At 44.3% G+C, this 27,192-nt stretch overlaps 1 protein-coding gene across 6 annotated transcripts; it reads left to right on the top strand.

Annotated features, from left to right (window-relative positions):
• The first annotated feature begins 5,467 nt into the window (after window positions 1-5,467).
• LOC115147743 (protein GPR108-like) lies at window positions 5,468-26,813 on the top strand. Of its 6 annotated transcripts, none has more exons than XR_003866480.1 (19): window positions 5,468-5,732; window positions 6,461-6,571; window positions 6,661-6,711; window positions 11,278-11,363; window positions 11,490-11,569; window positions 13,087-13,496; window positions 13,576-13,638; window positions 13,846-13,947; window positions 14,039-14,172; window positions 14,733-14,808; window positions 14,993-15,066; window positions 18,521-18,638; window positions 22,235-22,365; window positions 23,023-23,066; window positions 23,606-23,655; window positions 23,804-23,887; window positions 24,026-24,147; window positions 24,256-25,437; window positions 25,768-26,813. XR_003866480.1 is itself a non-coding variant. In XM_029690041.1 (18 exons), exons 1-18 carry the CDS (start codon window positions 5,646-5,648, stop codon window positions 24,329-24,331), a joined length of 1,899 nt encoding a protein of 632 aa, XP_029545901.1. In that variant the 5' UTR covers window positions 5,468-5,645; the 3' UTR covers window positions 24,332-26,813. The 6 variants fall into 6 exon arrangements, 1 of the variants encoding a protein (XP_029545901.1); XR_003866481.1 differs by having other exon boundaries at window positions 24,256-25,549; window positions 25,818-26,813; XR_003866477.1 differs by having other exon boundaries at window positions 24,256-25,549.
• Window positions 26,814-27,192: the final 379 nt, after the last annotated feature.

Genomic DNA, 27,192 nt, shown 5'->3' with positions numbered 1-27,192 from the left:
ATGCGCAGCCTCAACACCCCATGTTGACAGAACAGTTCACTTTGGGGTTTTGTGCCTAAGACTGAAAAGAATGAAGAGCTTTTCAAATGCACATCGTGTAGCGTTTACAAAAGACATCAGTGACTGGAATAATGTTACCTTAGTTAAAATGAACTGGATGTCACTCTGGATAATAGCGTCTGCTAAACAACTAAACAACTAAAATGTAAATGAAGGATGTATTATCATAAACAAGATAGGCTGTCTAGCTGCAACATTATGAATGTTTAAAGAAATGCTCCGGTACTTTGGCAACTAGTTAGTATTTCTTAAACCTCCCGCTTTGGGCTGGATGTGTCAATGTGTGAAATACTTACTTCGAAAGCCACTGTATTCTGGAAGCTGTGCTGCACCATTTTCCCTACATTTTCCCTACATTTTCCCCCCACAGCAATTTGACCTCCAGACAATGAGGTTCAGCCTCACCATTTGACTGACAACTTGCAAGGATCACACACAGCAGAGAAAGAGAGAGAGAGAGCGATGATGTGGTGCACATATCTGCACATGAGGTATTATGACATTTTTGAGGACCACTTTTGGCCCTGGGGCCTACTTTCAGAACTACTGGCTAAAAAGTATACAAAAGTACTGGAGAATCCCTTCAACTGTCTTGAATGAGCCTCATGTCTCAGGTGAAGTCACTGCTCAGGGAAAGCTCAGAGACTTTGCTTTTTAATGGTTGAATAAGATGAGAGAAAAAAAGAAGGAATCCGCACACTGCTCTTGATAGTATCACTGCTCTTTAATGAGCTTTACGTATCGGCCTCACGGCCTTCATCAAAGCTTTAAGGGAAATATGTTTTATATCTTTGGCTATAGGAGCTTGCAAGTAAGCATTTCACTGTGCCATTTACACCCGCTGTATTCTGTGCACGTGATGAATAAACGTTTGATTTGATTTATAGTAGACTACACTGCATAAGTATATAAAGGTATTTTTATATATTTTGAAGCTTTAAATATTTCTACGTCATTATCCCTACACAAACACATTAATCTGATCCATTCATGAAATCCTTCATTTCATTGAATTAAGAAAAATTGTTATCATGAGATTATTGTGGTCATAGGTCCCAAAGCGCAGTCATCATCATCAACACAATCACCAACATCATCATTTTTATTTATTTTATTTCACCTTTACTTAACCAGGTAGGCTAGTTGAGAACCAGTTCTCATTTGCAACTGCGACCTGGCCAAGATAAAACAAAGCAGTTTGACACATACAACAACACAGAGTTACACATGGAATAAACAAACATACAATCAATAATACAGTAGGAAAATCTATATACAGCATGTGCAAATGAGGTTGGATAAGAGAGGTAAGGCAATAAATAGGCCATGGTGGAAAAGTAATTACAATATAGCAATTAAACACTGGAATGGGAGGATGTGCAGAGGATGAATGTGCAAGTTGAAATAGATTAGATGGGCTAGAATGTGCAAGTTGAGGTAGATTAGATGGGCTATTTACAGACGAGCTATGATCAGGTGCAGTGATCTGTGAGCTGCTCTGGCAGCTGGTGCTTAAAGCTAGTGAGGGAGGTAAGAGTCTCCAGCTTCAGAGATTTTTGCAGTTTGTTCCAGTCATTGGCAGCAGAGAACTGGAAGGAGAGGCAGCCAAAGGAAGAATTGGCTTTGGGGGTGACCAGTGAGATATACCTGCTGGAGTGCGTGCTACGGGTGGGTGCTGCAATGGTGACCAGTGAGCTGAGATAAGGCGGGGCTTTACCTAGCAGAGACTTGTAGATGACCTGGAGCCAGTGGGTTTGGCGACGAGTATGAAGGGAGGGCCAGCCAACGAGAGCATACAGGTCGTAGTGGTGGGTAGTATATGGGGCTTTGGTGACAAAACGGATGGCACTGTGATAGACTGCATCCAATTTGTTGAGTAGAGTGTTGGAGGCTATTTTGTAAATGACATCGCCGAGGTCAGTTTTACGAGGGTATGTTTGGCAGCATGAGTGAAGGATGCTCTGTTGCGAAATAGGAAGCCGATTCTAGATTTAATTTTGGATTGGAGATGCTTAATGTGAGTCTGGAAGGAGAGTTTAGTCTAACCAGACACCTAGGTATTTGTAGTTGTCCACATATTCTAAGTCAGAACCATCCAGAGTACTGATGCTGGACGGGCGGGCAGGTGCGGGCAGCGATCGGTTGAAGAGCATGCATTTAGTTTTACTTGCATTTAAGAGCAGTTGGAGGCCACGGAAGGAGAGTTGTATGGCATTGAAGCTCATCTGGAGGTTAGCTAACACAGTGTCCAACGAAGGGCCAGAGGTATACAGAATGGTGTCGTCTGCGTAGAGGTGGATCAAATAATCAGCAGCAGCGAGAGCGACATCATTGATGTATACAGAGAAGAGAGTCGGCCCGAGAATTGAACCCTGTGGCACACCCGTAGAGACTGCCAGAGGTCCGGACAACAGGCCCTCCAATTTGACATACTGAACTCTATCGGAGAAGTAGTTGGTGAAACAAGCGAGGCAATCATTTGAGAAACCAAGGCTGTTGAGTCTGCCAATAAGTATGTTGTGTTTGACAAAGTCGAAAGCCTTAGACAGGTCGATGAATACGGCTGCACAGTAATGTCTCTTATCGATGGCAGTTATGATATCGTTAAGGACCTTGAGCGTGGCTGAGGTGCACCCATGACCAGCTCTGAAACCAGGGCTGCAGGCCCAGGCTGCAGGCCCAGACGGCATCCCCGGCCGCGTCCTCAGAGCATGCGCAGACCAGCTGGCTGGTGTGTTTACGGACATATTCAATCAATCCTTATCCCAGTCTGCTGTTCCCACATGCTTCACGAACCCTGGCTAACAAGTTGAATCAGCAATACAAAATTGGGTATAATTATTTATTTACTAAATACCTAACTAATCACACAGAATTACAAATACACAGAATACAATGATGTCATACAGAAAACGTCCTGGTGAACGGAGCCTGTATCATGGCTGGTTACACAAAGGAAAAGAGGGTTGGGCTTGAATGAAAGAGCGGGAAGATTTAGGAACAAAGAAACAGCAGCTATGCTATCGTAAATACATTATCTTATGCATTCTAAATTACCGCCCATTTGGAAAAGGAAAATGCAATAAATATTGACTCTGAGCTGCGCTTCGGTAGATTGGTCGTAGATGCTGGCCGGGTTGGCCAACAGATCTTCCTGTAGTGGAAGAATGTCTCTAGTGGTAATGGATACGTGGTGGTATCTTCGTCTGGTTGTTAGACTGGATCCGTCGTCCGTCCTTTCCTAGCCCACGTTAGCAGCGGCTAACTCAACGGCTAGGAAGTATCACTTCTGTAGTGAATAAGCTCAAAGTTCATACCATTCGCCATCAAAACTCACGCCGAGGTTGGCTTAGTTCTGTCCTTGATATGGTTTAGTTAACATGTGTGTCCTTCTGACGTAGAGGCTGCAGTCCTCCCGTACTGGAACACGTGAATGTCTTTTCGTCAAAGGCTTATATAGTGGAGAGGAGGGAAGGAGGTGTTTCATCGTTTATAACCCCTGTCTCTTCACAGGGTTGGCCACTGATCGAGCAGGGCACTTTCCTTATGAAAACCCAATTCTCTCATTTGGAAGCTAAAATTACATTTAATCTCCTAACAAACAATTTCAATATCAAACATTTCAATTGCATAACAATTCCATGTGACTCTGATAACTAGAGGGTGTATACTTTCTCAGGTACAGTTTATGTCGTCCTGTCATCAGTTTATGTCGTCCTGTCATCAATCCACAATTTCTATTTGAAAAAGTTAGCCTTAGCTTTCCTAACTGCCTGTGTATATTGGTTCCTAACTTCCCTGAAAAGTTGCATATCACGGGGGCTATTCGATGCTAATGCAGTACGCCACAGGATGTTTTTGTGCTGGTCAAGGGCAGTCAGGTCTGGAGTGAACCAAGGGCTATATCTGTTCCTGGTTCTACATTTTTTGAATGGAGCATGCTTATTTAAGATGGTGAGGAAGGCACTTTTAAGAATAACCAGGCATCCTCTGCTGACGGGATGAGGTCAATGTCATTCCAGGATACCTTGGCCAGGTCGATTAGAAAGGCCTGTTCGCTGAAGTGTTTTAGGGAGCGTTTGACAGTGATGAGGGGTGGTTGTTTGACCGCAGACCCATTACGGATGCAGGCATGAGGCAGTGATCGCTGAGATCTTGGTTGAAAACAGCAGAGGTGTATTTGGAGGGCGGGTTAGTTAGGATGATATCTATGAGGGTGCCCGTGTTTACGGATTTGGGGTTGTACCTGGTAGGTTCATAGATAATTTGTGTGAGATTGAGGGTATCAAGCTTAGATTGTAGGATGGCCGGGGTGTTAAGCATGTCCCAGTTTAGGTCACCTAGCAGCACGAGCTCAGAAGATAGATGGGGGGCAAACAATTCACATATGGTGTCCAGGGCACAGCTGGGGGCAGAGGGTGGTCTATAGCAAGCGGCAACGGTGAGAGACTTGTTTCTGGAAAGGTGCATTTTTAGAAGTAGAAGCTTGAATTGTTTTGGTACAGACCTGGATAGTAAGATAGCCTGCAGAGTTCTATCTCTTCAGTAGATTGCAACACCGCCCCCTTTGGCAGTTCTATCTTGGCGGAAAATGTTATAGTTAAGGATGGAAATTTCAGGGTTTTTGGTGTTTTTTCTAAGCCAGGATTCAGACACGGCTAAGACATCCGGGTTGGCAGAATGTGCTAAAGCAGTGAATAAAGCAAACTTAGGGAGTAGGCTTCTAATGTTAACATGCATGAAACCAAGGCTTTTACGGTTACAGAAGTCAACAATAGAGAGCACCTGGAGAGTAGGAGTGGAGCTAGGCACTGCAGGTCCTGGATTAACCTCTACATCACCAGAGGAACAGAGGAGAAGGATAAGTAGGATAAGGGTACGGCTAAAGGCTATACGAACTGGCCGTCTAGCACGTTCGGAACAGGGAGTAAATGGAGCAGGTTTCTGGGCACGATAGCATAGATTCAAGGCTTAATGTACAGACAAAGGTATGGTAGGAAGAGAGTACATTGGAGGTAAACCTAGGCATTGAGTAATGATGAGAGAGATATAGTCTCTAGAGAACTTTAAACCAGGTGATGTCATTGCATATGTGGGAGGTGGAACAACATGGTTGGTTAAGGCATATTGAGCAGGGCTAGAGGCTCTACAGTGAAATAAGACAGTAATCACTAACCAGGACAGTAATGAACAAGGCATATTAGCCAGGTGATCGTATGGATCCAGTGAGTGGTTGGACTGACTTATTTTAGTCTAACCCTGACTGATGCATTGAGAACAAACATTTACAACAGTAGTTATTTCTCGAGAAACGACATTCAGTCTTTGGAGAAGACTGTTTAAACCTTAGCTAGTGTTTTCTCGTGTCCTACACCCTCCCTCCGCCTGGGAGCACCGTAGCAGAGTGATCACGGGTCACTCTGGTGACGTGTAAGTAGCAATGATACCAGGAAGTGTGAACTAGGGAAGCAAAATAGTTTTGGTAAATTGATTATTTTCACTCGTTATCAAGGAATATAATTTATTCTGTAGTGAATAGGTGTATACTCTAGTTGTGTAACATATTACCAGCCGTCTAGCTAGCCATGGGACGACATGGGCGCGTTGGTTTAGCGGTTTTTGTACTCCTGCTGGTCTTTTGCGAAGCAAGAAGACACAAACTCGCCCTAAAGGTAAAATAACACCAATCTTGCTTTAACGGTACTTCATACATACACTGTGTTCTCAGGTAGTGTGGACTTATAGCCAATAACATGCGAAATTGAGATAGCGGTAGCAAAGTTCCACAAATGTAACTTCTTCAAAATGCATCGCGCTAGCTAACTTTGTTTTGCCCTTTTCAGCCATAGCTAAGCTAGCTAGCTAACGTGTAGCGCTTTTATAGCACCTACGTCAGGGGATTTCTGCGACTTTGTTTGCTAGCTACTACTAATCACTTAACTTAGTCAGCCAACTAAATAGTTTGTTAACTAGGCAACCTTTTAATGTGTCTGTGATTTTTACACTTGACTGTCATAGAAACGTTGCAGCTAAACAACTAGAAAAAGGTTAGTTAGCTAGCTGTCTAACGTTACATCAGCTGAGATGTTAAAGCATTCAGATAGCTAAGTTAGCTAGATACACTATCTACAACTTCAGTGTTTTCATGATCCATTTTTCACATTGATATTTGTCATACTTGGATAACAAATGCCACCTTTCTCCCGTCTCCTTTATCCCCTCGTCGCCCCCCCAAACTCTCTCCCTCCCTCCTCCAACCCGTCTCTCCCCCCTCCAACCCGTCTCTCCCCCCTCCAACCCGTCTCTCCCCCCTCCAACCCGTCTCTCCCCCCATCCCTCCCGTCTCTCCCCCATCCCTCCCACTCTCTCCCCTCTCTCTCTCCCTCCACCTCTCTTTCAGAATGACACTAGATTTGTGGTTCATCTCAACACCTTTGGTTTTTTTGCCAACGGAAATCTGGACGTCAACGTTCTCTCCCTGAGACTGCCTGAGGACAACAGCAAGCACCCTGTAAGAACAACTGGCGTGTGTACAGCTTGCTCTCTGGCTGTATTGTCTCCAGTTACTGAATTGTATCATTGTTTTCTCTCTCCATATAGGTGGGATTCAGTCTCTCCAAGTCTCGTGTTAATGGAGTGCTGTCCTACACAGTGAGTAGATCTCATCAAACCAAATCACTTTTGCGACTGTCCCGTTATCTGAAATGAATGCACGCTCTGGAACGCCCCGCCAGCCAATCAAAATCGACTATTCAACAATACCATGGTATAGGTATTACTATCAGTAGATGAGGAGGTGAGATATAGGCTACTATGTGAGACATTGGGTGTTTCTCTAAATGCAATCTACCGTGCTCCGAGCACTGGAGGGTCGGAACATGAGTCCAAATCAAAGTGAAACGGAGCGTGAAGGGCACCTCTCAGGTGTGGACTCCGTTTGTTCCATATTTTTGTTCCTATTTTGAAATATCAAAATATCACACGTCAATGGAAAGTATGAACAGAAATATATGAAACAACCCAAGAAAAAAACTACAGTAAAAAAAGTATAAAAATGATTTCATCTGAAGCAAATGTTGCCTATTCACATCTCATATGTTCCCTGAATACAATATTTTGTCTTGATAAGTTAATAAATATGTGTTCATTTTGGCATGTTTACCGGCCCACAATACCCACTGTAGTGAGCATAGAACGCAAGCCCATAGTAATTCAATAGGGCTAACATTAACTGGCTAGCTACTACTGTTAGCTAGCTAGCTACCCACAAAGAATTGAATCTACCTTGCTTAACATTAGTTTTAGGTCATTTTTGCCTGTTAAAACCTCTCGGGTAGCGTCCCACCTGCGGGACACACTCCCAACAGCCAGTGAAATAGCAGGGCGGCAAATTCAAAACAGCAAAAATCTCATAATTCAAATTTCTCAAACATAGAACTATTATATCCCATTTTAAAGATACACTTCTCGTTAATCCAAACACATTGCCTTTTTGAAATCGGACTTTATGGCGAAAGCAAAACATTAGATTATGTTAGGATAGCATCTACACAAAAAAAACTGCCATTTTCCAAGCAAGGAGAGGTGTCACAAAAACCAGAAATACAGCTAAAATTAAGCACTAATCTTTGACGATCTTCATCAGATGACACTCATAGGACATCATGTTACACAATACATGTATGTTTTTTGTTTGATCAAGTTCATATTTATATCCAAAAAACAGCTTTTTACATTGGCGTGTAATGTTCAGAAATGTATTGCTTCCCAAAGCTTCCGGTGAATGAGCATATCAATTTACAGAAATACTCATCATAAACGTTGATAAAATAAAGAACTGTTATTTAAAGCATTACAGATAAGAAGTTTAACCTCTCTATGGTAGGGGGCAGTATTTTCATGGCCGGATGAAAAACGTACCCAAATTAAACGGCCTACTACTCGGGCCCAGGAACTAGAATATGCATATTATTAGTATATTTGGATAGAAAACACTCTAAAGTTTCTAAAACTGTTTGAATGGTGTCTGTGAGTATAACATAACTCATATGGCAGGCCAAAACCTGAGAAGATTCCAAACAGCAAGTGCCCTGTCTGACAATTTATTGTCCTTCTATTGCATCTCTATCAAAAATACAGCATCTGTGCTGTAACGTGACACTTTCTAAGGCTTCCATTGGCTCTCTGAAGCCGCCAGACAGTGCAATGGGGTGTCTGCTGTCTCTGGGCAAGGTTCAGGAGCTCTGTTTGTAAGTGGTCAGCCTGGGGACAGTGAGACTGAGATGCGCGTTCACGAGACTTCTCAATTTTTTTCTTTCAGCCTTTGAATGAATACAATGTTGCCCGGTTATATTATCGCTATTTTACGAGAAAAGTAGCATACAAATTGATTTTAAACAGCGTTTGACATGCTTCTAAGTACGGTAATGGAATATTTAGATTTTTTTTGTCACGAAATGCGCTCGCGCGTCACCGTTTGGATAGTTACCTGAACGCATGAACAAAACGGCGGTATTTGGATATAACTATGGATTATTTGGAACCAAAACAACATTTGTTGTTGAAGTAGATGTCCTGGGAGTGCATTCTGACGAAGAACAGCAAAGGTAATCCAATTTTTGTAATAGTAATTCTGAGTTTACTGAGCCTCGACGTTGGCGAGTGTCTGAATAGCTAGCCGTGATGGCCGAGCTACGTACTCAGAATATTGCAAAAATGTGCTTTTGCCGAAAAGCTATTTTAAAATCTGACACCGCGATTGCATAAAGGAGTTCTGTATCTATAATTCTTAAAATAATTATGTATTTTGTGAACGTTTATGCTGAGTAATTTAGTAAATTCACCAGAAGTTTTCGGTGTGTATGCTAGTTCTGACCACATGCTAATGTAAAAAGCTGTTTTTTGATATAAATATGAACTTGATTGAACAAAACATGCATGTATTGTATAACATAATGTCCTAGGAGTGTCATCTGATGAAGATCGTCAAAGGTTAGTGCTGCATTTAGCTGTGTTTTGGGTATTTGTGATGCATGCTAGTTGCTTGGAAATGGCTGTGTGGTTTTTTGTGTCTATGTACTCTCCTAACATAATCTAAGGTTTTGCTTTCGCTGTAAAGCCTTTTGGAAATCGGACAACGTGGTTGGATTCAGGAGAAGTGTATCTATAAAATGGTGCAAAATAGTCCTATGTTTGAGAACTTTGAATTATGACATTTTGTGGTTTTAAATTTGGCGCTCTGATTTGTCACTGGCTGTTGAATAGTGCAGGACGATTTCGCCCCACATACCCTAGAGAGGTTAATGCAACCGCTGTGTTAGATTTCAAAAAAACTTTACGCCGAAAGCACATTTTGCAATAATCTGAGTACAGCGTTCAGAAACGAAACCAAACCCGCCATTTTGTGGCGTCAACAAATCTCAGAAATAACATTATAAATATTCCATTACCTTTGATGATCTTCATCAGAAGGCACTCACAGGCATCCCAGGTCCACAATAAATGTTGTTTTGTTCGATAAAGTCCATAATTTATGTCCAAATACCTCCTTTTTGTTCGCGCGTTCGGTCGAGTACTCCAAATGATGGAAGAGCGTGGAAAATGGCACGACGAAAAGTCAAAAAAAGTTCTATTTACATTCGTAGAAACATGCCAAACGATGTACAGCGTCAATCTTTAGGGTGTTTTTAACATAAATCTTGCATAATATTCCAACCGGACGATAACAATGACTTCAAAAAACAAACGGAACGCAGCTACCTCTCACGTGAACGCGCGCCAGTTAACTCATGTCTTTTTTTCAGTGATCAACTTCCAGGTCATGTTATTCTCTCTATAAACAGTAGAAGCGTGAAGCAACGTTCTAAAGACTTTTGACATCTAGTGGAAGCCGTAGGAAGTGCAAAATGAACCCTAAGTCACTATGTTAGATAGGGAACCACTTGAAAAAACTACAAGCCTCAGATTTCCCACTTCCTGGTTGGATTTTCCTCAGGTTTTTGCCTGCCATATGAGTTCTGTTATATTCACAGACATCATTCAAACAGTTTTAGAAACTTCAGAGTTTTCTATCCAAATCTACTACTATTGTGCATATCCTACCTTCTGAGCCTGAGTAGCAAGAAGTTTACTCTGGACACGCTTTCATCCGGACGTCAAAATACTGCCCCCTACCCCGAAGAAGTTAAACTATCTGTTTAACTACATTATTACGATTCACATATAGCTAGCTGATAATTATGAAGTAAAACGTTTGCTTTGTGTATATCTTGTTTGGTGTCTATTGTTGCCATTGTCCTGGCTGGAAGAAGGTTCAGTGAAGCGTGAGGTAATACACTAGGGGGAGTGAAAGTGCTGCTCAAATGTACTTGTTTTTTGTGTTCTCCACACTCTCGTTTTCACAAGAACGTCCTCGGAGAATGCACTCGGAGCGTGAGTGTGGAGCACGGTAGTATGCATATTGAGAAACTCCCATTATGTTTTACTGTCAGTACATATACTAGGTAATACATTGTTTTAGTACCGTTTCATATGATACTACCAAAAAAGATTCTGCCCTATGATCTAAAGAAGGCACTTGGTCCTTTTATAAAATTATTATAAAGTTGTGTTTTATAAATTTGGTGAAAAGTTTTAAGCAACAGCAACTAGTCTCTTATATGCACCAGTCCAACAATGTCCACTTCACTTTCATGCGCATATCACAGTTGGCAGCTGTAATCCACCGGTCTCATCCCCTACCTGACCTCGCTCACCTGCTTCTCTCCGTCAGCTCTTCCTGCTCATCTATTCCTCCATCAGTTTGTAGCCATGATGGCGAGTGGGGGATGCAGACCCTGATCAGTCTTCTGCTCTTACACTTGTACATTCGATACATTGGAGGAGAGTGAGCAAAGTTGGTTATCATTTAATCCCTGGTACAACCAAGAGCACACAGGCCACGCCAGTCTGATTTTGATATAATTTCCCAAACCATGTCGCGGGGCGTTTTAAACTTTTCCCCGGGTCGCTTATTGTTTTGAAAACAACGTTGTTCAGTCATGTTACCTAGAAACCTGGTAACTTAACGTTAGGTCTAGGCAAATTTGATTGGCACAGGAAGAAAGGAAAAGGGTCTGCTGTTCTTGAGATATGTAGGATTCATATAGGCCTAATGTAATGTTTCTAAAAGGTTGTGGTAAGGTTGTAAAAGGTTGTGTTGTAATGTTTGTTCTCCAGGCGGAGGAAACGGGGGTGTGTCCGCTCAGCAAACAAAGCAGTGTTGAGCCCCTCTTCCTCTTCCTCATTGACACCAACATCCTCAGGTACGGTTTTCTGTCTGTGTGTGTGAGAGAGATCAGCTGGGTTTTTTTGTGCCTAGTGAATACGTGTGTGTGTGTGTGTGTGTGTGCGTCTCAAACTAACTGCGTGTGTTCTCCTCTCTTCTGTAGAGTCAATGTGAAGTCTTATGGAGACCAGGACAGTGTCTTGACCCAGCTGAAGACAGACAAGACACTCACTAAAGACTCAGGTCAGCACTATATTCCTCCCTTCAATACAACGCAGTACAATAGCAGTGGCGTAGTGCAGTCCCCCCGGGGTCAAATACTTATTTCCCTCATTAAAATGCAAATCAATTTATAACATTTTTGACATGCGTTTTTCTGGATTTTTTTGGTTATTCTGTCTCTCACTGTTCAAATAAACCTACCATTAAAATTATAGACTGATCATTTCTTTGTAATTGTGCAAACGTACAAAATCAGCAGGGGATCAAATACTTTTTCCCCTCATTGTAGCTGCCCCTGCGCATTCCTGACTCATTTAAGATTTTAGACTAATCTGCCGGAGTTTACTAAATCTCTGGACAAATCTTTTTGCAATCAGTTTTGAGAGAAATATCCCTTAGGGTTATTGCAAGAAACTACATACAATATTTTGTCAGTTAATATTCATTATTGGAAGTTTTTGGAATTTTAAACATTTTATTGAGAGCGTTTGAAGTTGGGATCCTTTGCACCAAAAAAGAGCATTCCCAGGAATAGAACCAAAATGGAAATGAATAATATTGAAAGTATTAGGAAAATTCCCAAAGCAAATGTTTTCCCTTATAAAATTTCTCAATCTAATTTTTTCCCAACTATAAAAATTCAGTTTGTCTCGACTTTCAAGAATCCATGAGTTGATTTCATGCTGTTCTACACATTTTGCCATAAATAATGATTGAAGGAAAGACTTATGTGTTTGTATGCTGTCTGGGGGGCCTGAACTCCAGGGGGACCTCAACCCAAAAAGTACTTCAGAGTAGTGTTGTCGTTATATAACCTGACTACAGAGTAGTGTTGTCGTTATATAACCTGACTACAGAGTAGTGTTGTCGTTATATAACCTGAATACAGAGTAGTGTTGTCTTTATATAACCTGACTACAGAGTAGTGTTGTCTTAATATAACCTGACTACAGAGTAGTGTTGTCTTTATATGTAACCTGTAGTGTTGTCTTTATGTGTAACCTGTAGTGTTGTCTTTATGTGTAACCTGTAGTGTTGTCTTTATGTGTAACCTGTAGTGTTGTCTTTATGTGTAACCTGTAGTGTTGTCGTTATATAACCTGACTACAGAGTAGTGTTGTCGTTATATAACCTGACTACAGAGTAGTGTTGTCTTTATATGTAACCTGACTACAGAGTAGTGTTGTCGTTATATAACCTGTAGTGTTGTCGTTATATAACCTGACTACAGAGTAGTGTTGTCGTTATATAACCTGACTACAGAGTAGTGTTGTCTTTATATGTAACCTGACTACAGAGTAGTGTTGTCGTTATATAACCTGTAGTGTTGTCGTTATATAACCTGACTACAGAGTAGTGTTGTCGTTATATAACCTGTAGTGTTGTCGTTATATAACCTGAATACAGAGTAGTGTTGTCGTTATATAACCTGTAGTGTTGTCGTTATATAACCTGAATACAGAGTATCAAGGTTAGTTTATTCACGTTGCATCCATCATCATCATTATGTGCTGTCTTCTGATTGGCTGTGTGTTCAGGTTCCAGGAGAAGAAGAGCGGTTCCCAATGACTCTGAGGACTTGAAAGTGACAGTACAGAAGAGTAATGTGGAGGAAGAGAAGAAAGATACAGTGCTGAAAGAGGAGGGGACGAAGGAGGAAGAGAAGAAAGATACAGTGCTGAAAGAGGAGGGGACGAAGGAGGAAGAGAAGAAAGATGCAGTGCTGAAAGATGGGAGGAAGGAGGAAGAGAAGAAAGATGCAGTGCTGAAAGATGGGAGGAAGGAGGAAGAGAAGAAAGATGCAGTGCTGAAAGATGGGAGGAAGGAGGAAGAGAAGAAAGATGCAGTGCTGAAAGAGGGGACGAAGGAGGAAGAGAAGAAAGATGCAGTGCAGAAAGAAGTGAAGGCGGAGTTGGACAAAATGGAGACTAAAAAACCTCCCAAGCAGGTGTGTGTCTTTCTCCCTGTGTGTGGATGTCTCTCTCTGTGTGTCTGTGTGTAAAACTTCTGACTGTATGTTTCTCCAGGTGGGGCGGATCAACGGGCTGACTCTGGATGTGCAGAAAATCAACGGCTCCTACAGCTTCAGCGTGAGTCCACTAACCTTTACACAACCTTTACATAATGTTTAAATACCTTCAAACATTTGCAAAACCTTAGAACAACCTTTTTACAGACATTGTCAAATTTATTCTCCAACCTTTCCACAGCTTTTAGTCTTCCACACATTGTTCAACCTTCACACTGCTGGGTGTTTATTTGAGTGACAGCTGACCGTGGCCCCTCCCTCTCCACAGTTCCACATGGTGATTGGCCAGTTGGATGAGGGCCTGTACAACCTCAACTTCCACTACTGTGAGAACATTCTGCCAGGCACCAACCGCCCCTACAATCTCAACGTGAGTGGTGTTCTGTATTACCTTGTTAGTGTTTACATTTCTTAGCGTTTTCTGATTACGTGTGTGTGTGTGTGTGTGTGTGTGTGTCCAGGTGGAGGTGACAGAGAAGAACCCAGGAGGTTACCTGTCTGCAGCAGAGATCCCTCTCCCTCGTCTCTACATCTTCATGGCTGGAGTCTTCTTCATTATAGCCATGGTCTGGGTTTACACACTGCTGAAGCACAGGTACACACACACACACGGCGGCATGCTACGACACCGACATGCATTTCTTTATCCTTGTCAGATAGGCTACTGTGTCTGCTAAAAGGGGGCGGCAGGTAGCTTCAAGGTTAGAGCGTTTTGGCCACTTACCGAAAGGTTGCTTGTTTGAATCCCGCAACCGACAATGTTAAAAATCTGTTGCTGTGCCCTTGAGCAAAGCACTTATCCCCATTTGCAATGAAAGAGGCCTCTATCTTCACAATCAACAGTAGTCTAGGTGCTCTGTCTGTCTCTGTCTCTCAGCAGCTCATAAGGCAGTGAGAGAAGGCTATGGTGCGGCAGGGTGTATGATGGGCAGCCCTGGACAATTTGGCCAGCTACAATTTTATTTTGATGGGATATTAATTAATACATTTTATCAGCCGGAAACCCTGTAGCAGACATTGTTCTGGGTCTACACACTGATGAAGCACTGGTACACATAGGAACGCTCCCAGTAAACAGTTTATAACCCATCTGATCCTCGGCTATTCTCTCTCTCTCTCTGGTTCTCTCTTCCTCTCCTTTCTCCTCTCCTGTAGGTACAGTGTGTTTAAGATCCACTGGCTGATGGCAGCTCTGGCCTTCACCAAGTCCATCTCCCTGGTCTTCCACAGTGTGAGTACAACAGACACACATGTAGCCACACACATACATAATGACCTCCACACACACAGAGAAACCCACACACATGGACCTCCACATACATCCTCCACCTAACCGACCCCAATAAATTATAATTGCCTTCTGATGTAAAATGGAATATCCTATAAAATGTTGATCTTTCTCTCCTCTCTCTCAGATCAACTACCACTTCATCAACACAGAGGGACACCCCATAGAAGGATGGGCTGTCATGTACTACATTACTCACCTGTCAGTCTGACTTCTTTTTCATTCTGGGTGATATTTCTGGAGGGGGGGAATGATACATCTGTGTGTATATAAAATGGGTGTGTCATAGTGTATGTATAATATCACATTTATTGGTCACATACACATGTTTGGCAGATGTTATTAGTCACATACACATGTTTAGCAGATGTTATTAGTCATGCAGATGTTATTAGTCACATGCAGATGTTATTAGTCACATACACATGGTTAGCAGATGTTATTGGTCACATACACATGTTCAGCAGATGTTATTGGTCACATACACATGTTCAGCAGATGTTATTAGTCATGCAGATGTTATTAGTCACATACACATGTTCAGCAGATGTTATTGGTCACATACACATGTTCAGCAGATGTTATTGGTCACATGCACATGTTCAGCAGATGTTATTGGTCACATACACATGTTCAGCAGATGTTATTGGTCACATACACATGGTTAGCAGATGTTATTGGTCACATACACATGGTTAGCAGATGTTATTGGTCACATACACATGTTCAGCAGATGTTATTGGTCACATACACATGGTTAGCAGATGTTATTGGTCACATACACATGTTCAGCAGATGTTATTGGTCACATACACATGGTTAGCAGATGTTATTAGTCACATACACATGGTTAGCAGATGTTATTGGTCACATACACATGGTTAGCAGATGTTATTGGTCACATGGTTAGCAGATGTTATTGGTCACATACACATGGTTAGCAGATGTTATTGGTCACATACACATGGTTAGCAGATGTTATTGGTCACATACACATGTTCAGCAGATGTTATTGGTCACATACACATGTTCAGCAGATGTTATTGGTCACATACACATGGTTAGCAGATGTTATTGGTCACATACACATGTTCAGCAGATGTTATTGGTCACATACACATGGTTAGCAGATGTTATTAGTCACATACACATGGTTAGCAGATGTTATTGGTCACATACACATGGTTAGCAGATGTTATTGGTCACATGGTTAGCAGATGTTATTGGTCACATACACATGGTTAGCAGATGTTATTAGTCACATACACATGGTTAGCAGATGTTATTGGTCACATACACATGGTTAGCAGATGTTATTGGTCACATACACATGTTCAGCAGATGTTATTGGTCACATACACATGGTTAGCAGATGTTATTGGTCACATACACATGTTCAGCAGATGTTATTGGTCACATACACATGGTTAGCAGATGTTATTAGTCACATACACATGGTTAGCAGATGTTATTGGTCACATACACATGGTTAGCAGATGTTATTGGTCACATGGTTAGCAGATGTTATTGGTCACATACACATGGTTAGCAGATGTTATTGGTCACATACACATGGTTAGCAGATGTTATTGGTCACATACACATGTTCAGCAGATGTTATTGGTCACATACACATGTTCAGCAGATGTTATTGGTCACATACACATGGTTAGCAGATGTTATTGGTCACATACACATGTTCAGCAGATGTTATTGGTCACATACACATGGTTAGCAGATGTTATTAGTCACATACACATGGTTAGCAGATGTTATTGGTCACATACACATGGTTAGCAGATGTTATTGGTCACATGGTTAGCAGATGTTATTGGTCACATACACATGGTTAGCAGATGTTATTAGTCACATACACATGGTTAGCAGATGTTATTGGTCACATACACATGGTTAGCAGATGTTATTGGTCACATACACATGTTCAGCAGATGTTATTGGTCACATACACATGTTCAGCAGATGTTATTGGTCACATACACATGGTTAGCAGATGTTATTGGTCACATACACATGGTTAGCAGATGTTATTGGTCACATACACATGGTTAGCAGATGTTATTGGTCACATACACATGTTCAGCAGATGTTATTAGTCATGCAGATGTTATTAGTCACATACACATGTTCAGCAGATGTTATTGGTCACATACACATGTTCAGCAGATGTTATTGGTCACATGCACATGTTCAGCAGATGTTATTGGTCACATACACATGTTCAGCAGATGTTATTGGTCACATACACATGGTTAGCAGATGTTATTGGTCACATACACATGGTTAGCAGATGTTATTGGTCACATACACATGTTCAGCAGATGTTATTGGTCACATACACATGGTTAGCAGATGTTATTGGTCACATACACATGTTCAGCAGATGTTATTGGTCACATACACATGGTTAGCAGATGTTATTAGTCACATACACATGGTTAGCAGATGTTATTGGTCACATACACATGGTTAGCAGATGTTATTGGTCACATACACATGTTCAGCAGATGTTATTGGTCACATACACATGGTTAGCAGATGTTATTGGTCACATACACATGTTCAGCAGATGTTATTGGTCACATACACATGGTTAGCAGATGTTATTAGTCACATACACATGGTTAGCAGATGTTATTGGTCACATACACATGGTTAGCAGATGTTATTGGTCACATGGTTAGCAGATGTTATTGGTCACATACACATGGTTAGCAGATGTTATTAGTCACATACACATGGTTAGCAGATGTTATTGGTCACATGCACATGGTTAGCAGATGTTATTGGTCACATACACATGTTCAGCAGATGTTATTGGTCACATACACATGTTCAGCAGATGTTATTGGTCACATACACATGGTTAGCAGATGTTATTGGTCACATACACATGGTTAGCAGATGTTATTGGTCACATACACATGGTTAGCAGATGTTATTGGTCACATACACATGGTTAGCAGATGTTATTGGTCACATACACATGGTTAGCAGATGTTATTGGTCACATACACATGTTCAGCAGATGTTATTGGTCACATACACATGTTCAGCAGATGTTATTGGTCACATACACATGGTTAGCAGATGTTATTGGTCACATACACATGGTTAGCAGATGTTATTGGTCACATACACATGGTTAGCAGATGTTATTGGTCACATACACATGGTTAGCAGATGTTATTGGTCACATACACATGGTTAGCAGATGTTATTGGTCACATGGTTAGCAGATGTTATTGGTCACATGGTTAGCAGATGTTATTAGTCACATACACATGGTTAGCAGATGTTATTGGTCACATACACATGGTTAGCAGATGTTATTGGTCACATACACATGGTTAGCAGATGTTATTGGTCACATACACATGGTTAGCAGATGTTATTGCAGGTGTAGTGAAATGCTTGTGTTCCTAGCTCCAACAGTGCAGTAGTATCTAACAATACACAACAATACACACATCTAAAAGTAATGGAATTTATAAATATTAGGACGAGCAATGTCGGAGTGGCATTGGCTAAAATACAGTATATACATATGAATGAGTTTTGATGTGTATGTTTCTGATCAGTGTGCACGTTTTGATATGTGTGTGTGCTGCTGTGCGTGATAACATGTTGCGTGCAGGTTGAAGGGGGCTCTGCTGTTCATCACTCTGGCGTTGATTGGTACTGGCTGGGCCTTCGTTAAATACATCCTGTCAGACAAGGAGAAGAAGATCTTCATGATCGTCATCCCTCTACAGGTACACCTGGGGGGTTATATCATCATCCCTCTACAGGTACACCTGGGGGGGGGTTATATCATCATCCCTCTACAGGTACACCTGGGGGGGGTTATATCATCATCCCTCTACAGGTACACCTGTGGGGGTTATATCATCATCCCTCTACAGGTACACCTGGGGGGGGGGGTTATATCATCATCCCTCTACAGGTACACCTGTGGGGGGGGGGGGGTTATATCATCCCTCTACAAGTACACCTGGGGGGGGGGGGGGGGGTTATATCATCATCATCCCTCTACAGGTACACCTGTGGGGGGGGTTGGGGGGGTTTATATCATCATCCCTCTACAGGTACACCTGTGGGAGGGGGGTTATATCATCATCCCTCTACAGGTACACCTGTGGGGGGGAGGGGGGGTTATATCATCATCCCTCTACAGGTACACCTGTGGGGGGGGGGGGGGGTTATATCATCATCCCTCTACAGGTACACCTGTGTGGGGGGGGGGGGGTTATATCATCCCTCTACAAGTACACCTGTGGGGGGGTTATATCATCATCCCTCTACAGGTACACCTGTGGGGGGGGTTTATATCATCCCTCTACAAGTACACCTGGGGGGGGAGGGGGTTATATCATCATCCCTCTACAGGTACACCTGTGGGGGGGGGGTTTATATCATCATCATCATCCCTCTACAGGTACACCTGTGGGGGGGGGGGGTTTATATCATCATCATCATCCCTCTACAGGTACACCTGTGGGGGGGGGGGGGGGTTTACATCATCATCCCTCTACAGGTACACCTGTGGGAGGGGGGTTATATCATCATCCCTCTACAGGTACACCTGTGGGGGGAGGGGGGGTTATATCATCATCCCTCTACAGGTACACCTGTGGGGGGAGGGGGGGTTATATCATCATCCCTCTACAGGTACACCTGGGGGGGGTTATATCATCATCCCTCTACAAGTACACCTGGGGGGGGGTTATATCATCATCCCTCTACAGGTACACCTGGGGGGGGGGGGGGGGTTATATCATCATCCCTCTACAGGTACACCTGGGGGGGGGTTATATCATCATCCCTCTACAGGTACACCTGGGGGGGGGTTATATCATCATCCCTCTACAGGTACACCTGGGGGGGGGGGGTTATATCATCATCCCTCTACAGGTACACCTGGGGGGGGGGTTATATCATCATCCCTCTACAGGTACACCTGGGGGGGGGGGGTTATATCATCATCCCTCTACAGGTACACCTGGGGGGGGTTATATCATCATCCCTCTACAGGTACACCTGGGGGGGGTTATATCATCATCCCTCTACAGGTACACCTGGGGGGGGTTATATCATCATCCCTCTACAGGTACACCTGGGGGGGGGTTATATCATCATCCCTCTACAGGTACACCTGGGGGGGTTATATCATCATCCCTCTACAGGTACACCTGGGGGGGGGTTATATCATCATCCCTCTACAGGTACACCTGGGGGGGTTATATCATCATCCCTCTACAGGTACACCTGGGGGGGTTATATCATCATCCCTCTACAGGTACACCTGGGGGGGTTATATCATCATCCCTCTACAGGTACACCTGTGGGGGGGAGGGGGGGTTATATCATCATCCCTCTACAGGTACACCTGTGGGGGGAAGGGGGGGTTATATCATCATCCCTCTGCAGGTACACCTGTGGGGGGGAGGGGGGGTTATATCATCATCCCTCTACAGGTACACCTGTGGGGGGGGGGGGTTATATCATCATCCCTCTACAGGTACACCTGGGGGGGTTATATCATCATCCCTCTACAGGTACACCTGTGGGGGGGAGGGGGGGTTATATCATCATCCCTCTACAGGTACACCTGTGGGGGGGAGGGGGGTTATATCATCATCCCTCTACAGGTACACCTGTGGGGGGGGGGGGGGGGGTTATATCATCATCCCTCTACAGGTACACCTGTGGGGGGGGGGGGTTATATCATCATCCCTCTACAGGTACACCTGTGGGGGGGGGGTTTATATCATCCCTCTACAAGTACACCTGGGGGGGGGTTATATCATCATCCCTCTACAAGTACACCTGGGGGGGGTTATATCATCATCCCTCTACAGGTACACCTGGGGGGGGTTATATCATCATCCCTCTACAGGTACACCTGGGGGGGCTTATATCATCATCCCTCTACAGGTACACCTGTGGGGGGGGGGGGGTTTATCATCATCCCTCTACAGGTACACCTGTGGGGGGGGGGGTTATATCATCATCCATCTACAGGTACACCTGTGGGGGGGGGGGGGGTTATATCATCATCCATCTACAGGTACACCTGTGGGGGGGGTTATATCATCATCCATCTACAGGTACACCTGTGGGGGGGGTTATATCATCATCCCTCTACAGGTACACCTGGGGGGGGTTATATCATCATCCCTCTACAGGTACACCTGTGGGGGGGGGGGTTATATCATCATCCATCTACAGGTACACCTGGGGGGGTTATATCATCATCCCTCTACAGGTACACCTGGGGGGGTTATATCATCATCCCTCTACAGGTACACCTGGGGGGGTTATATCATCATCCCTCTACAGGTACACCTGGGGGAGTTATATCATCATCCCTCTACAGGTACACCTGGGGGGGTTATATCCCTCTACAGGTACACCGGGGGGGTTTATATCATCATCCCTCTACAAGTACACCTGGGGGGGGTTATATCATCATCCCTCTACAGGTACACCTGGGGGGGGTTATCATCATCCCTCTACAGGTACACCTGGGGGGGTTATAGCATCATCCCTCTACAGGTACACCGGGGGGGGTTATATCATCATCCCTCTACAGGTACACCTGGGGGGGTTATATCATCATCCCTCTACAGGTACACATGGGGGGGTTATATCATCATCCCTCTACAGGTACACCTGGGGGGGTTATATCATCATCCCTCTACAGGTACACCTGTGGGGGGGGGGGGGGGGTTATATCATCATCCCTCTACAGGTACACCTGGGGGTGGGGGTTATATCATCATCCCTCTACAGGTACACCTGGGGGTGGGGGTTATATCATCATCCCTCTACAGGTACACCTGGGGGTGGGGGTTATATCATCATCCCTCTACAGGTACACCTGGGGGTGGGGGTTATATCATCATCCCTCTACAGGTACACCTGGGGGTGGGGGTTATATCATCATCCCTCTACAGGTACACCTGGGGGTGGGGGTTATATCATCATCCCTCTACAGGTACACCTGGGGGTGGGGGTTATATCATCATCCCTCTACAGGTACACCTGGGGGTGGGGGTTATATCATCATCCCTCTACAGGTACACCTGGGGGTGGGGGTTATATCATCATCCCTCTACAGGTACACCTGGAGGGGGGTTATATCATCATCCCTCTACAGGTACACCTTGGGGGGGTTATATCATCATCCCTCTACAGGCACACCTGTGGGGGGGGTGCGGAAGTGACAGTCTCGTTAACCAATGATCTCACAGAGATAGATTTAGTGATGTATTCTTCTTAATCTCTGGCAAACTTCCACCAGTTTGACTCTCTCTCTCTCTCTCTTCCCCCCCACCCCCTCTCCCAGGTTCTGGCCAACGTAGCCTACATCATAATACAGTCTACAGAGGAGGGCTCTAGTGAGTACGCCCTGTGGAAGGAGGTTCTGTTCCTGGTTGACCTCATCTGCTGTGGAGCTATCCTCTTCCCTGTTATATGGTCAGTATACTGTTAGGAGGAGGTGTTGTTCCTGGTTGACCTCATCCTCTTCCCTGTTGTATGGTCAGTATTAGGGTTTAATGTTAGTTTCAGCTGGCTGTGAAGTTTGCTCCGGGCTGCCTCCTGGGTGTAAGCTGGATGCTCTGTTTAAAGCCGATGGCGAAGTCGACTCAAACAGAGTGGCGTATGTCAAGCAGGTGGCGTATTGACTCAGGATTCGGGTGGCGTATTGACTCAGGATTCGGGTGGCGTAGTGACTCAGGATTCGGGTGGCGTAGTGACTCAGGATTCGGGTGGCGTATCGACTCAGGATTCGGGTGGCGTATCGACTCAGGATTCAGATGCTGAAGTGTTTCATCTGCTTTCCCGACACCCCCCCTCCGGGTCATCAGAGGAGAATATTACTGTTGGGTTTGAGGAGGGGGCTCCTTCCTCCTGACGGGCCATCAGAGGATAATATTACTGTTGGGTTTGAGGAGGGGGCTCCTTCCTCCTGACGGGTCATCAGAGGATAATATTACTGTTGGGTTTGAGAAGGGGGCTCCTTCCTCCTGACGGGCCATCAGAGGATAATATTACTGTTGGGTTTGAGGAGGGGGCTCCTTCCTCCTGACAGGCCATCAGAGGATAATGTGTGTGTTTTGTTTGTGTTTGCAGGTCTATTCGTCACCTACAAGAGGCTTCCAGCACTGATGGGAAAGGTGAGCCATCTACAGGGAGGGATACATTTCATGGACAGTTAGCAGTGGTTAATAACTATAGCTTAGTCAAATATAGTTTCAACCTGTAGTTCTCCTGTAGTTCCCCTGTAGTAATACTGTCGTTCCCCTGTAGTAATACTGTAGTTCCCCTGTAGTAATACTGTAGTTCCCCTGTAGTAATACTGTAGTTCCCCTGTAGTAATACTGTCGTTCCCCTGTAGTAATACTGTAGTTCCCCTGTAGTAATACTGTCGTTCCCCTGTAGTAATACTGTAGTTCCCCTGTAGTAATACTGTCGTTCCCCTGTAGTAATACTGTCGTTCCCCTGTAGTAATACTGTCGTTCCCCTGTAGTAATACTGTAGTTCCCCTGTAGTAATACTGTAGTTCCCCTGTAGTAATACTGTCGTTCCCCTGTAGTAATACTGTCGTTCCCCTGTAGTAATACTGTAGTTCCCCTGTAGTAATACTGTAGTTCCCCTGTAGTATTACTACAGGGGAACTACAGTATTACTGTCTGCCTCTCTTTGTTTCCCTCAGCTGCCATGAACCTGGAGAAACTCAAGCTATTCAGACATTACTATGTCATGGTGAGGAGACCTGTGTCTGTCTGTCTCTCTTCCTCGTAGATATTTTGAATTCTAACTTATTTTTCTGTGAAAGTTCTGAAAAATGTCAGGATGGGTAATCTCTCTCTCCCTCCTCCATCCCTCCCTCCCTCCATCTCTCGATCTGTAGATAGTGTGTTATATCTACTTCACGAGGATCATAGCCATCCTGCTGAAGGTGACGGTGCCTTTCCAGTGGCAGTGGTGTTACGAGGTGAGACACCGTCACTGTCCACTTGTGATGATGTCACACTGTGAAACTCTGACACTGATGATAGCCATTCATTCCTTCATTGTTTTTTCGAGATTATCTGCATGTTTTATTTTCCCTCTTTACCCCTCCCTCCTGTAGTTCCTAGTGGAGGTGTCTACTCTGATCTTCTTTGTGTTGACGGGGTATAAGTTCCGCCCGGCTTCCAACAACCCCTACCTCCAGCTGCCCCTGGATGAGGAGGACGTGGAGATGGATGAAGTGTAAGAGACAGTGTTGTTTTTTTGTGAGGTAGCATCTGGGGATGTTTAAACATGTGATGTGTTCAGTATTAAACTAACCCTCTCTTTCTCCCTCTCTTCTCTCTGCAGGGTGACAGAGTCCGGTATGTTGGAGGGCATCTCTAAAGTCAAGAAGACATCTAATGGTCGAGAGCGCCAGAAATAGTCTACCTTGTGAGAGTGTGTGTGTTTGGCAAGAGGGGGGTGTTCTAAACACCCATAACCCCTCAGTGTTGGAGAGAAACGGGGACTGAAACGGACCAAGACACACCCTTTACCCCCCCCAAAACACTCCTCGATCTGAAACTGGGTGGCTGTTACTAAAGCAACCACCGCCTCGCTATGCAACAAGACAAACGATGACAGACTTTAGTTGTCGTTGGACCTTCTCTCTCGCTCTCGTTTATCAGGAGACTTTCTGGAGGCTCTGCACCCCTGCCTGGTGTCATAATGGTTCATTCCAGGGAGAACTCTTCCACCCCCCCTCATCGATGGATGAATAGAACGGTCTGGTCTGGGATAGAATGGACCTCTAATGACCTCTCTCTCTCTCTCTCACTCCCTTTCCCTCTCCTTTTATTCTCTCTGGAGAACGGAGGAAGCGAGACTCCAAAGATGATCATTTTCCAGATGTGTGATTTGGTATATTTTATTTTCAGAGTATCTTGTTCTGTTTTAATGTGTCCCAACTGGCACCCTATTCCTGATGTAGTGCACTACACAGGGTGTGGTTTGGAACCCTGTTCCTGATGTAGTGCGCGACACAGGGTGTGGTTTGGAACCCTGTCCCTGATGTAGTGCACTACACAGGGTGTGGTTTGGAACCCTGTCCCTGATGTAGTGCGCTACACAGCGTGTGGTTAGGAACCCTGTTCCTGATGTAGTGCGCAGCCTCTGTCTATTTAAGTGGTACTTCTGTTCTGTTGGACTACTATGTCTGTATTTTGATGTGTGTTTCTTCCATTTGGAGATGCAGTTTGAGACGTCTGTCTGTCGAAAAGGGGTTATCCAACCTTCCTCTGTAGGTGCTGGTATGGGTGCAGGCTTTTGCGCCGGCCCTGCAGTAAAACACCTGTTTCAACTAATCCTTTTTTTATAGTTGATTAGTTATAGTTAAGTCAAATTCTAGTTATCAATAAAGAACAGCTGATTCAACTGATTTAATTAGTCATAGTCATCAATAATGACTTTATTAGTGGAATCTGATGTTGCACCCACCCTGACAGTCTCACCCCTGGACCAGAGAACAGACACCCACCGTGGCCCTGACAGGTTCTGACTGTCTCACCCCTGGACCAGAGAACAGACACCCACAGTGACCCTGACAGGTTCTGACTGTCTCACCCCTGGACCAGAGAACAGACACCCACCGTGACCCTGACAGGTTCTGACTGTCTCACCCCTGGACCAGAGAACAGACACCCACCGTGGCCCTGACAGGTTCTGACTGTCTCACCCCTGGACCAGAGAACAGACACCCACCGTGGCCCTGACAGGTTCTGACTGTCTCACCCCTGGACCAGAGAACAGACACCCACCGTGACCCTGACAGGTTCTGACTGTCTCACCTCTGGACCAGAGTACAGACACCCACCCTGACAGGTTCTGACTGTCTCACCCCTGGACCAGAGAACAGACACCCACCCTGACAGGTTCTGACTGTCTCACCCCTGGACCAGAGAACAGACACCCACCGTGGCCCTGACAGGTTCTGACTGTCTCACCTCTGGACCAGAGAACAGACACCCACCCTGACAGGTTCTGACTGTCTCACCCCTGGACCAGAGAACAGACACCCACCGTGGCCCTGACAGGTTCTGACTGTCTCACCTCTGGACCAGAGAACAGACACCCACCCTGACAGGTTCTGACTGTCTCACCCCTGGACCAGAGAACAGACACCCACCGTGGCCCTGACAGGTTCTGACTGTCTCACCTCTGGACCAGAGAACAGACACCCACCCTGACAGGTTCTGACTGTCTCACCCCTGGACCAGAGAACAGACACCCACCGTGACCCTGACAGGTTCTGACTGTCTCACCCCTGGACCAGAGAACAGACACCCACCCTGACAGGTTCTGACTGTCTCACCCCTGGACCAGAGAACAGACACCCCCACTGATAGACTGTCCCACCCCCAGTGAAAGCAGCATCTATGTGGGTTTTTGGGGGAAGTTATCAGAACCCTGGTCAGAATAGTGACAGGTCCACCGTTCAATCAATCATCATTTGATTTGCATCTCCATATCTGTTCTGTTCTTATCAATATAGATGATTCATATGTTTGAATGTATATCAAGATATTGTTTATTTCACTTTTCTTTAATCCTGGTTCCATCTCAGCACCTGATTCCATCAATCATCCAATCATCAAGCCTTTTTGATAAGTTGATTGAGGTGTGTTAGGCTGGCACAAAACTCTGCACAGTCTGGGTTTCCAGGACTGGGATTGAAGGAATCTGATGTATTTGACTTTGTGTTTGTCAGAATCATAGACTGGGGATGAATTTTTATTTAGTTTCTCAGATTTTCATGGAATGCTTTTTACTGAGCGGCTGATGTTTGTATTTAGTCTATTTTTGGTTTTACTGTGTTGTTATTATTGACATTATTTAACAGATCACGAGTTTGTAAATATTGATATTGACGAAAGACTGAGGATGATTTTATTATCGTTGGTGGCAACATAAGCAGTACATAGCACCTTCATAAGCAGTGCATGAGGGCTTCATAGGTAAATACATCATCTTGATTCTATTCCAATATGACATGTACCGACCCAATCACAACAACCCCCACACCCTTCCAGCAGGTATTTGAAACTATCCAATCCTTACAGACCCAAACAGACCTGTTGATCTGGGATTGGGCTATGGATCCTCCACAGGGATGACGTAGGCCCTTAAGTATTGCTTATGAAGGGGACAAGTAGCCTCTAAGTAGGTTTCCTGCTCTAACTCTAAAGATCTGATCAGACATGGACTGTACATCAGTGGAGTTGTTGCTAATAGCAACATGACAAAAGT

The sequence above is a fragment of the Salmo trutta genome, chromosome 14 (assembly GCF_901001165.1).
Source record: "Salmo trutta chromosome 14, fSalTru1.1, whole genome shotgun sequence".
Taxonomy (NCBI): Eukaryota; Metazoa; Chordata; class Actinopteri; order Salmoniformes; family Salmonidae; genus Salmo; species Salmo trutta.
This window is presented reverse-complemented; position numbering and strand designations above follow the sequence as displayed.

Bases quoted from the DNA above. Each gene is read 5' to 3' on its own strand.
- LOC115147743 (XM_029690041.1), top strand. From the start codon at position 5,646: ATGGGACGACATGGGCGCGTTGGTTTAGCGGTTTTTGTACTCCTGCTG. The intron at 14,173-14,732 runs GTACACACACAC...CCTCTCCTGTAG, and splicing joins TACACACTGCTGAAGCACAG to GTACAGTGTGTTTAAGATCC. The intron at 24,148-24,255 runs GTAAGAGACAGT...TTCTCTCTGCAG, and splicing joins GACGTGGAGATGGATGAAGT to GGTGACAGAGTCCGGTATGT.